Source organism: Mobula birostris, chromosome 21 (assembly GCF_030028105.1).
Source record: "Mobula birostris isolate sMobBir1 chromosome 21, sMobBir1.hap1, whole genome shotgun sequence".
NCBI classification, from domain to species: Eukaryota; Metazoa; Chordata; class Chondrichthyes; order Myliobatiformes; family Myliobatidae; genus Mobula; species Mobula birostris.
In genome coordinates this window covers 43,233,025-43,245,415 of record NC_092390.1, presented here as the reverse complement: position 1 = coordinate 43,245,415, position 12,391 = coordinate 43,233,025, and the positions used below count along the sequence as shown (strand labels likewise).

General features: G+C 40.3%; 1 protein-coding gene across 2 annotated transcripts in view; it reads left to right on the top strand.

The window, feature by feature from the left end:
• The first annotated feature begins 270 nt into the window (after positions 1 to 270).
• dpysl4 (dihydropyrimidinase like 4) overlaps positions 271 to 12,391 on the top strand; it is a 46,817-nt gene continuing 34,696 nt past the window's right edge. The window contains exons 1-2 of one of the 2 annotated variants that reach the window (XM_072239383.1): positions 271 to 797; positions 9,660 to 9,748. In XM_072239383.1, coding sequence (XP_072095484.1) covers positions 438 to 797; positions 9,660 to 9,748 — 449 coding nt within the window. In that variant the 5' untranslated portion in view covers positions 271 to 437. Of the gene's footprint in view, positions 798 to 2,204; positions 2,485 to 9,659; positions 9,749 to 12,391 lie in introns of those variants that run through there. The other variant, XM_072239384.1, reaches the window with a different exon arrangement.

Genomic DNA, 12,391 nt, shown 5'->3' with positions numbered 1-12,391 from the left:
AATAACGTTGAAGTGAACTACAGTCGTTTCTGATACAATATATGAAAATAACTTTTTTTTAAAGCGGTTGTCGCTAGTTTGGCAGTTTAAGTGTCATTCATTCATTGAGCGATTGTGAACACGTACTTGGGGATATGAATACATTTCACGATCATTTCTGAAAAGGAAAACCGTCATTTCCTGAACGCCTCCCATCAGCACCACAGCTTCTGAACAGCTCCTCTCCTTCTTTGGGGGTCGAGGCATTCTCCTCGTTAAAACGCACTAGGTTGGGACGAGGCACACATGCGGCCAGAGCTCGTCGCTTCCGGGTCACCTCTGGTCAGATGTAACTCCAGAGAGAGAGAGGGAGAAGCAGGGTGAGCCTTTCCTTCACAGTCCAACCCCCGTCCACTTATCCTATTTGATCTAGCCCCCTACTGCAGCTGTCACAGACCATGGCAGCAAAGCAGCCCAAGGCAACCGAAGAAAATGATCTACCGGTTTATTTAGCCAAGCCGGGCACCAGCAGCCCCAAGCCCCGACAGAAGTATGGGGGCATGTTCTGCAACGTGGAGGGAGCATATGAAAACAAAACCATCGACTTCGATTCGTTGAGTGTGGGCAAGCGCAGCGCTCGGAGTCTGGGAAGGAGCGACGGGAGTCAGGTTTCTATCGAGTCTGACGGTTTGAGCGAGACAGGGAGTGATGTCAGTGAAATGTCCAGCTACTGTGAGCCTGTGGCGCGGGGCGAGACTGAGCTGGATCAGTTATCTGGGGCTCAGAGAGCAGGATCTCCGCACATCTCCCACACTCAGGTAAAAGTAATCACTCATGTACACATGGTCTCAAATATCAGAAGTTACCTTGTATTCCTTTAACTACCGAACTTGTTTAAAATGGGGAGCTGGGGGTCGGGAGGTGGAGAGACTCATTGTTCAATTCTGCTTGACATAGCAAGGTACCCGGTGTGAATATATCCCAGTGGTCACTCTCCCTTTGTAAATGTGATATGTCGATGCCTTAGAAAAGCTTAGCTCTCCCACGTGTCACTATTGTAAATATATTTGAAACAAAGGGAAAGTTTCTATAAACGTTTTAAGAAGAGTTTGATCTTTCTTGGTGAGCATGCTTTGATAATGATTGAGAAATGAGCGCCCGATTGACCTGACAATTTACATAAGAATAAGGTGTTTTAGTCGTAGTCGCTGACACGGCTATACTGAAGACAAGACGCCAGAACAAGGTACCATCCCCATAAACTTCCCTTAAACTTTGCTTCATTCTGAAGTCAACTCCGGATCACTCATTGTTTTAACTGATTGATCTGGTCCTCGGTACCACTGTATTGGTAATACTTTTTCTCCCCATCCATGCGCGGGTTAGCTCAATGCGGTGCTGCTGTTTTGCGGACAATTAAGACAATAGGAGGGTATCTCCATGGGCTCGTTAGACTGAATCCAAGCTTGCTTTAAATCTTAGACCATCTATCATACCAAAGTATTATTTAAACCAATGCCGAAAGGGATCTTATCGTAAACTCATCGAAGAATATCTGTCTAAATAAAGGAAAATAAACCATTATAATAATCATAGATGATATATTTTGGATGACGTAGGGGTGTTTACTCTCAGATGGTTGCTTGGTAATTCTATAGGATAGCCAGTAGTAGAGAAGATTCTGTTTGAGATTCCGCTGGGAAACAGGGAACACAATAAAAAATGATATTAAAATCTGACAAAACCATTGCTTAATAAATCATTGTTCCTCGCTCTTCAAGCCGGTGCGCTGGAATTTAAATGTTAGAATTACTTTGATTAAGATTTTTTTTGGGGGGGAGAGGCAGGGAATATAGGTGAAATACTATTCTGAATAAATGTTCATTCTCTAATTATTGCTTTAAAAGATGCTCGATTTTATTGGGCAAAGAAATAATGGTAATTCTAAATGCAGGCATCAGTGTACATCTGTGTAGTAGTCGAAATTATCGGCGACTAATTCCATTATAATGGGGTGTAATCAATTAAATGCAGAGCGTGTGTGTGGGGAGCGGCTGCTGAATTCGCCCTCTCCCCTCCCTCCTCTGTCCGGACGTTCTGTAGTCGCACTCGGGGCGGCGGCGCTGGTGAATACGGGGAGGGTGCTGGGAGCTGAAACATGCTAATAAGGCAGATGGTCTCCGAGCTCGCTGGAGGGGGAGGGAGAGAGAGAGAGAGAAAAAAGGAAGTTGGAAGGGGGGGGGTCGAGGCGGTGCCAGTCTGCGCTGCGAACCTCGTCTTGTCTACACGATCACCATTTTCAGCACCACCAAGGGAAAGACGAGAGAGATCCGAAAGTCTCTCGCCAGCCCACGACCGCTCATCCGATCTGCAGAACAAAAACACACACAGACACGCACGCACAGCGCAGAGCTTCCTCTTGTATAGCAAGGTCTGCATTAGCAAAGCTTTGAGTGCAGAGACATGCTGTCCTACCAAGGCAAGAAGAACATCCCGCGGATCACGGTAAGGACCAAGCCGGCAGCACGGTGACAGTACTGAGCAGGAGCAGGGGCTGCATTAACGGGAGCCGCTCACCGGTGTATTTGTAACCGCGGCGAGATCTGGACTCGGCGCCCAGGCTCTCTATGGTCACTGGAGGCGGGTGGGGGGGGGGTGTGGGGAGGAGGGTGGCAATTTGACTGCAGTGTATAAAACAAATACCTTGTCTTAAAATGGCGACGTTGCAACGGACAGTGGGTTAGAGATGGAAAATGGGGTTTGATGCGTTTCAGTGCAATGGAGCTGGGCTGAGTGGGTGGGAGTGGTGTTCGCTTATTGTTAGGGAGGACGCTAATATTTGAATGTATTAATGAAAGCAATGCAGCATCTGGTGCCAGTAAAGGGCGACGGCTGAGCTCCAGGAGAGGCGCAAAACAATGGCATCCAGAGTCTGCACTTGAACCTGCGTGAAACTGGGTCACTTTCTCCCCAGTATATACTCACTCACATTTACTCCAGAAATTTTCACCAAACAGTAACGTGTTTTATACTGCATTGCTCAGGCGTTCTTTTGGTTTAATCAGTTTTATTTTTAGAACTGAATTGCCTAGCGGAGGGAATCGCCCTTGTGTGGTCTGGGTTCTACAATAAACAGCCTTTTTTTTATCGCATCTGAATCACTTTTCTTGACTGGGGAAGAGGAAAGAACTGCGGGCATGCGCACTCGTAAGCCATTCATCTTTGGCATTTCGCCCTTTGTGTTTGGTGGGTTGCCTGCAAAACTGGGCGTAGTTGCTGCTTTAAAGAAAAGACAATCTGATTGACCGTTTTTGTCATTTTCAGAGATGGAGTTAGCCAGGTACTGCAACTGAGCAAATGCAGAGCTAAGACCCGAAATTTTCAAAAAAAAAGTGTATTTACCCCCATCTTTTTGTCCAACACGTCGTCCGGATATTCCTGTTGTTAGAAATGTTAATGAAATAGGACAATATAACGGGGGAGATGGGTTCAAATCAAAGGATTCCCTGAGCAACATTTTGCTGTTTTTTTTTTAAATACCTGGATTTCTTCCCGATAGGGCAAGTGGAGTAGGGTCCAGCTATATATGCTTTTCAAATGTCGGTTTAAAAATACATGCAGTCACACAGAGACTTTCACAAAAGAGACATCAAAAGATGCTCTGTGTGGGTGGGGTAGAGAATAAAATAATACCAAGCAAGAGAATGGGTAGGATCTGACTCAAAATTTGAAGATTTTAGGTGTTTAAACACCATTTGGGACACAGGAAGAAATAGAACAAGGCAGAAATTGTTTTGAATAGAATGGTAAGCTGCCAGGCTTTGATGTCATAGAATTTGATCATTGTTGTAAGGAAGACACACAGACAGCCGGCATGGGGAAGAATAGAGGATGTGAGTGACTAGGTTTGGAAGTGATTTCAAGGCAAGGCTGGTTTAAGCCAGGGAAGAATTAGTATTTTTTTAAAAAAACAGTTTTTAATTAAAATATTATGGAAAGCATCAGGCAGGAGTGAGGTCAGTGCTCAGATGTTGAATGTAACGTGAACTTCATGGCATGCACAACTCGGTCTTGGTCCCGTTTCTTATGTTTTTAATAGATATTTCATGTTTTGGAAAGGGAGACTTGTGACGGATGCAAGCAAGCATTCAAGTTCATCTCAGGTCCAACAGTCAGTGTGAGTCGCCAAGTAGGATAGTGGAAAGGGAGAATGCCAAATAAAACTGGGATAAAAAGATGGCTTAAGATTTTCAAATCTGAACTGGAGAATTTTATGACTTGTCCAGGACTACATTTCAACCAAGAAGTTAGGTATGAAGATGTTGGAGGAGAGATAAGTTTTGTTGCCATTTGTATATATGGAAGCTGATCCCATGAAAAATGTAGGAGGTACTCAGATGAGAAATGGAAAGGAGTTTGGGGTGCATTTGTACTGCAGGAGGGAGGGGTTGGAGAAAGTATTTGGACTTGGGAGAGAAGCCAATGAAGCAGAACATGAGAGATGGAGCTGAAAAACATTGAGAAAGGGCATAGACCAACGTGAACCGGTTAATCCGTCAAAGGCCACAGAGTCCTCATGGAGGACGCAAAGGGCAGTGGCTGCAGTTGAGATCTTAGCACAGTTTTGATGGTGGGCACCAAATTCTGACAGCCACAAGTAGGTGAAGCCATAGCTGTCCAAAGGTTGGATGTGGAGGGAAAGTGATTAAAATTCGAGACTATCGTCCTTCACATGTTGAATTAGGAAAAAGGTGCCAAAAATGTCATAAGATTTTTCTGTGTCTCCAAATCCACTGACAAAACCATGTGGCAAATGTTGATCATTCTCCCTCCAGTCCTGCACTCATGAATGCACAGATGTGCAGGAAGGGTCACAAGCACTTGGCCAACCAAATCAGGAGTGGGTGAAAGTTTAATAAATCTGTTTCTGTGCTTCTTTAGAAATTTCACCCTGCCCTCAATTTAATGTTTTATAATCCACTCCTGCAAGCAGATTGATTAAATTTAATGTCCCTTCCCTTACTACCAAACATCATCCATTTTTGACCTGAACACCACATAAGTCGTGGAAGGCTTGGTTTTGATAGCCTAAGATGACAGCTACTGCTTACCTTATAAACTAAAAATACAATTACTGCAACACACATCAAAGTTGCTGGTGAACGCAGCAGGCCAAGCAGCATCTGTAGGAAGAGGTGCAGTCGACGTTTCAGGCCGAGACCCTTCGTCAGGACAATTACTGTCCAGGTTTGCCTTCTGCATTACACATGGGCTTACATATTGCAGAAAACAAACATTTCAGTGAACAGGGCCAAAAAAAATCGTGTCAGAAGTTCTCCGAGCACTTTCCAAACAAGTATAATTATCATACCTATGTATAATTATGGCACTATGAAACTAAACAACATAACTTCCCTTGGTTTTTATAAACCATATGAGCTGCACGGTAACTTTGAGGTTGGGTAGGTCCTCAGCATTTAAAAGGTGGTGAATCACAGCTTGGACATCAGGACTTGTGGAAGAATGGGTTTCCCAAACTTCTTTTTGACTTTAATGATAGGATAGGACCTGATTAGCATTTTGTGCTGCTTTTTCGTGTCTGTTGAATCTAACATCTAGCCTAGCCAGACTGAGAGGTTGGCTGGCCATTGGTCAAGGAGATATTCAGCATCTGCTTGCAGTTAAAGAATGGAGAAGGACAAGGTGACAGGGATCAAGACCCCACTGAGGTCAGAAAGGACAAGGAAGCCGAGTAAAGTGGTCTGAGATAAGGGGAGTAAAGAGGAGAAACAAAAGAGTTAGGCAGTGGAACAGAAAATTGAAAAGGATTTTGGAAAAAGCCAAGGAGAGCTAAGAGGTAGCTGGTGGAATAATTATGATCTGAGATGGGCGAGGGAGGAGTTTAAAAGATGGTGAAAATAGAAGTGTTGGAGAATTCACATGGGGAAAAAGGTGGTAAGGTCAATCGGTTTTGGGCTGGGAAGTTCAAGGAAGTATTGGTGACAGAGGAGAAGCATCAGGAGAGGAGCCGAAGAATTAAAGGAATGAGTGGACTTGGGGAAGAATACAAAACATTAGGGTGCATCATCTCGCTGAAGCCAAGAGTGGATAAGATGGATCCTGCAGGAAAGAACGCACCTCCTTTAAACCAGTTTTCCTCAAAGCCCCAAAATACTAAAGCTAAGATTAGAATTAAGATTCCTGGCATTTGATGTTGGACCAAACAGTCTGTTTCCATAGTCTATGACTTTACAAAATATGAGCCATTCATTCTTTCTGCGGTTTTTAAACTCCCAGCCTACTTCCCCTGAGTGGATTGTTTCCTCAAACTTTAGCCTTTGAAATCCACCCAATCTAGATAATTTTAAACCAGACATGGGGTCATGAAGGTGACAGATTAACACTTTTAACATCTTGCCTGTGCGAAAACTTTTATTGTTTCAATGTGCAAATATTATCTCTTGGGGGTTTTCTCTATTTTCCTTAAGACTTCATATGTTTGTGTTATTTGTAACCCACTTTTTAAACTAACACAAAATACTGTATTGTCTTATTTGCATGAAAATATGGATTTCCACAGCACATTCTTGATTCAACATCAAAGAAATCTGTAATTACTAACTGCTTTATTCAACTGGCAAAATATTTTAATACACAGAGAAAACCTGGAATAACAAAACCTATACAAAGCTGGAAAAAGTTTGATAATAGATCAGTAACATTACATAGTTGCTTGTAAGGTCAGTTCCAGATAAGGACTGGGGAAGGACTAACTTTGATCCGTGCTCAACACAATGAATTAACCAGCCTCGAACTCCAGTTGTCCAGGCAAATATTTATCTATCAATAAATATCATGTTAACAAAAGCAGATTATTTACTTTTTTATCTGATTGCCATTTATGGATCGCACTGTATACATGTAGGCTGTGTTAAAATGGGACAAGATTTTGACAACTAATCATAGGCTGTGAAATACCATGGAAGTATCTGAGACAAAGGGAAACACTACTTCCATTGAAATGTCTTCTTTACCCAGAATGTAATGGGATATATGGTGTGGGTACTTTGGATTAGGCATTAGGCTTGGAGAGGGAGAAAAGCAATTAATATTTCCATTTTTGATTGATATCAATACAAGTTGCATAGGTAATTATGCTAGAAAAGAAAAGCAAATATGTTATTTCTGTTGTCCTTTTCCCATCCTACTGTGAGCTACTATGTAGTTTTAGTTTCATGTCAAACTAACTCATGAGAGAAGAAATAAACCACCAAGACAAGAACTTGAAGTGAACTTTTTAATACTGTATAAGGCTTCTTAAGTAAAGCACTAGAATGGTGCTGGTCTCAGCCCTTAGCTCATTGTGGGACAGTAGCTTTCGTAGAGAAGATATGTAACTTTGAAAAGAAACGTAAAATAATCCATGGAAAGAAAAGTGCAGATGCCAAAAATCTGAAATAAAAACAGCAAAATATGGAAATGGTATTTTTAATGAGAAAAACACTGAAAAGTTTTCAAGTCAATGACCTTTCATTGGAATCTCCTGGAGTCCAAATTCCTTCATCGTGGATAAGGAAGGAGGATCCTCAATCATACTGAATGATTTACATTACTCATCTGAAGAAAGGGCATCCAAACTTTACCCGCCTCCTTTTGTAAATAAGAGAGTATCAGTTTATATAAGATTTTCCATGCTCTCAGGACGATATTCAAAGCTAATTAAGTACTTTATTGTTATAAGATATAAAACGCAGTATGCAAATATCAGAGTCAAGTTGTTCTAAACAAACAGCATTGCTTTGCTCCCTTAGCTATTATTATTGAAAACAAACTTTAGGCTGAACACCCTCAGAAACTGGTCAAGGTTTTTCATCTTTCTTTTCGTAATCAAGGACAAGGATAACCGATGTAAGACAATCATTGTCACCCAGTTGGAATCCACAACATAATCCTTGAAGAAAGTATTAACTGAGATCCCAGGGAAATGTGTTAATTGAAATGCAAGGAAAATGCCAACTATTGAATATACCAAATGGAGACACCTAATTGTAATTGGGAGTAATGAATAGATCCCCCCGTTGCAATGTTCAGAAAAAAATCTTAAACTTGTTTCTCATGCTAATCTGATGAAAAATTTTCCTGTATTTTGCCAAGGACACAGACTGCGAATAGAAGAGCTATCTTGGCACAATATTTCACAATCTGTGTAACTGTTAAGGATCTGTAGAAGCTTCTGGAGATTGAAATGACTTCTGTCTCATGGCAGCCAAGATATACTTGTTGCAGCGTTTTTGCTATTGCTTGGTATGCCAGGGCTTGTGTAATTTCTGCTGTATTTGTAGACATTGTAGTAGACCAGTGCCTGAGTCTGGAGAAGTTGCCACGTTGAATATCAACTGTATCATTTCAGGAACATATTCAATTTCAATTTCAACCTTACTCAGTCAGTGCAGACAAAGCACAGGTCTGCTGCTTCCACACAATCAAGGAAGTGATGAAGCATTTTCAAATTATAGAAATGATACCTTAGCTTAGTCTAATAATCACCTGGCATTCCTACTCCCCTGGACTGCTGAGTCAGTTGTGAGAAGTACATCTGTGTCCCAACAACATCTGCCGTGACCTCAGGTGAGAATTCCTGTTGGCAGTGCGGGGCCACATAGGAATCACAGATTTCTGTGCTATCTCCCCCTCTCAAATAATGTTGAACAGTAGAACAGAAAGAAAATTCCTCATATGGTTGGCTTATTCATGCAGTGAGTTCAGAGTTCAATAGTTAAAGTACTTTGGAATAGAACAACACTTTGAGCCCAACAACACTCAAATAATAAGTTGTGAGTATTGATGAGTCTTGTGTTAATAATTTTCTACATTTATGGATTCAGTTCTTTTCAACAATGATCCTTAAAAGTTTAAAGCACCAACTTAGCTCATTTGTTGGAACATTCTCCTTTGAATTTACTATGTTGTGGGAATTGGATAGATAATTCAAAGGAATGCTTTCATTTGGAAGCAAAGAGGTACACTGTCATTACTGCCATGTTTCTGATAAAATCTTGAATCAAAGCTCTTTTTCCACCTGGGTAAATCCCTTGACTTTAAATTGAAGAAATACAGCAAGTTCTACGGTTGTCCTGCTCACCACATCTTTCAATGAGGACCATCAGTAATGGCCATAGGATGAAATCAACACAACACACTTTATAGAACAGTCCAAACAGTCTTCAAATGCCTTTCCAAATTCCATTTGAAATTCCTACTTTTCAGGCAGTCACTCCAGCTCTTCACCGTTCTGTACATAAAATAGTTTTTTTCCAACACTTCACCCTGTATGTACATTTTGCCCTTCTCCATATCTGTGTCTTTTGTCTGTTCAGCCTTCCCTTAGTGGAAACTGCTTTCCATCAGGATTTTGTACACCAGTGTCCGATCTTCTCTCAACTATCTTCACATCTAGGAGAAAAATCCCAGATTCTTCTGTGTAACTTTACAATATTGACCCTGGAGAAGACGAATCTCAGAGTTGTATACTGCATACAGTACATACTTTGATATTGAATGAACCTTTGAATAATCCCAATTAAAAATATTACTCTTATGTTTTCAGAAATCGTTCATCATCCTCTAGCATATATTGCAAGCACATTTCACATATCTAATTCTTTAATTATTTCTTCCAGAGTGACCGCCTACTTATTAAAGGTGGGAAGATAGTCAACGATGACCAGTCATTCTTTGCTGATATTTACCTAGAAGATGGGATTATCAAGTAAGTAAAGGCAAATCTCACCCACATTGTGGATAGCAGGTAATGGGAGCAAAATTCAGGCTTTGACATGGCCTGAATTTAAGAGAAAAAAAACATGATGATGTAACAAGAAATGGTAATGTGACATAAAAAATTATTTTTATGCTTATAATGAAGTAAAGCCATAAAGCATGCGCCATTCTAGGATCAGCAAGGCCAAGTCAAAAATAATCACTCAGCCCTATCACAATAAGTCCCTTAATGTTTTTGAAAGTCATGTCCTCTCGATCAGTGTCTTTTAACACTCAGCCATACTTTCCTATTGGATTTGCCAATTTAAGGTCATATCGTTTCAAATTACTGGTAGTTTTCAGCTCTGATTTATAATCTGTTAAGAATTAAATTGACATAGTGTAGTCCCATTTTGCACAGAGGTTTTCTCATCTTAATAGTCTGGAAATAATTAAGTCATGACTCAGGACTGAAAAGCTAGTTAACTCATTCAGCTCATGAGCAAAGGACTGCCAGATTTTGAGCCAGTACATGAAATTGTGACATAAAAGCAGAAAATCTGGAAGTACTCAGTTGGCCGGCCAGCAGCAGTGGAGAGAGAAACAGTGGTACGGTCATAATTGAATGATGGAGTAGGCTCTATGGACCGTTTGGCTTAATTCTGCTCCTATATCTTATACCATAATGGAATCATTTTCACCTTTTCCATTCAATGCAAACTAAAGCACATTGGATTGATAATTTTTCTCAGCTTTGATGAAGAATCATTGAGTTCAAATGCTAATTGTACTTCTCTCTCTCCACAGAAGCTGCCTGATCTGCTGAATATTTACAGCCTTTCTGTTTTTATTTTTGATTTCCAGCATGTGCAGTTTTTATTTGTGTTTCAATTAGATTATATTATGATGTCATCAGTGAAACTTACCTGGAGCGCACTTGAAATAGATCAACTCCTTGCATTTTTTGGTAATGCTGTACTGTAGAGAAAACAAACATTTTAATTCTGTGCAAGATAAGTGAAAATGAAACTTTGATTGAATAGTAGAAATCACAAGAGGCATCAACAGCTGTAAGGATTTATCAATGTTGTGTTGACATTATTGGTCATTCAAAATAGCACTGACAGCATAAAGTTCAAAAGTTTAAAGTAAAATTTATTATCAGAGTACGTACATGTGTGATGTTCAATAAATCTATAGAAATGCTTCTGTAAACAGGATCAATGAAAGAGCAAGAACATAGAAGACAACACAGTGCAAATGCAAATATAAATAAATAGCAATAAATAACAAGAGTATGAAATAGCAAGATAAAAGAGTCCTTAAAGTGAGATCATTGGGAACAGCTCAATAGATTAATGTAGTTATCCTCCTTTGTTACGAGAGCTTAATGGTTGAGGAGTAATAACTGTTCTTGAACCTGGTGATGCGAGTCCTGAGGCACTTATACATTCTATTTGATGGCAGCAGCAAGAAAAGAGTGTAGCCTGGGTGCTGGGGATCTCTGATGATGGATGCGAACAAAAGAGCTATTTGCACTGCTGCTTTCCCAGATTTGTGAATTCATGCCTTGGCTGTACAGCTATGGGATAGCACTAAAGGTAGACCAGGGATTTCCTCAGAACTCTCAACTACTTTTCCAACGTTGTTACACGAATCAGCTACAGGTGACCGAAAACAGATTTCAAATGATTAAAAAATGCTTAGAGAAGCTAAAAGACAAGTGACTGGCATCATCAGATTTGTGTTCCTTGATTTATTCAGTCAACTCAATTCTGGCACGGCCTCCTATAACATCCACAAATATCCTTCCTACTCTTCTCCCTCTAGTCTCTTTGCTGGTGCTCCACGAAACAGCCGAACTGTAGCTTAGAACTACAATAGTACAATAGTTCAATTTAGTTGTGTGCTTAAAGGATAAGGACCCTCCTCTTGAGGCCTGATGAAAATAAAGTTCAAAATGCTGAAGTCTTTGTCGACATTGGCTTTAACTTGAATGAGAGGTTGATCAGCCTGTTGGTGCCTTGATTTCAACAATGTTGTCATTTCCTCTATTGTTTGTGTTTGGCACCGGGTTTGTTTGTGTCAGGAATTGCTGAACTACATTCCAGCAGTGCACAATGTGCCCTTGTGTATAAATTTAGATCTGGCCTGCAGCTTCTGTATTAGAGAAATTTCTGGTTCCCTGCTATCTGAGATAGCAGTGTGAGTGTTTTGTTATTTACAGTTCACAAAAGTTGAAGGCAATTTTCCTGAAGCATTTTGTTTCATAATTAGTTGTTTGCAGCAATGGGTTCTACAGTAAAACTCCAATAATCAAAGTTCAAAGTAAATTTATTATCAAAATATGTAGATGTCAGTATATACTATACTAAGATTCACTTTCTTCCAGGTATTTATAGGAAAATAAAGAAACACAGTAGAATTTATGACAAACTATACATAACAAAGACTGGAAAACAACCAATGTGCAAAAGGAGCCAAATCATGCAAATAATTTAAAAAAGTAAATAAATAATACTGAGTTGTAGAGTCCTTGAAAGTGAGTCAATAGGTTGTGGAGTTAGTATAGTGTTGAGCTGAGTGAAGTTATCCATGCTGGTTCAGGAGCCTGATAGGATAATAACTGTTCCTAGTCTCCTGTGCCTCTTGC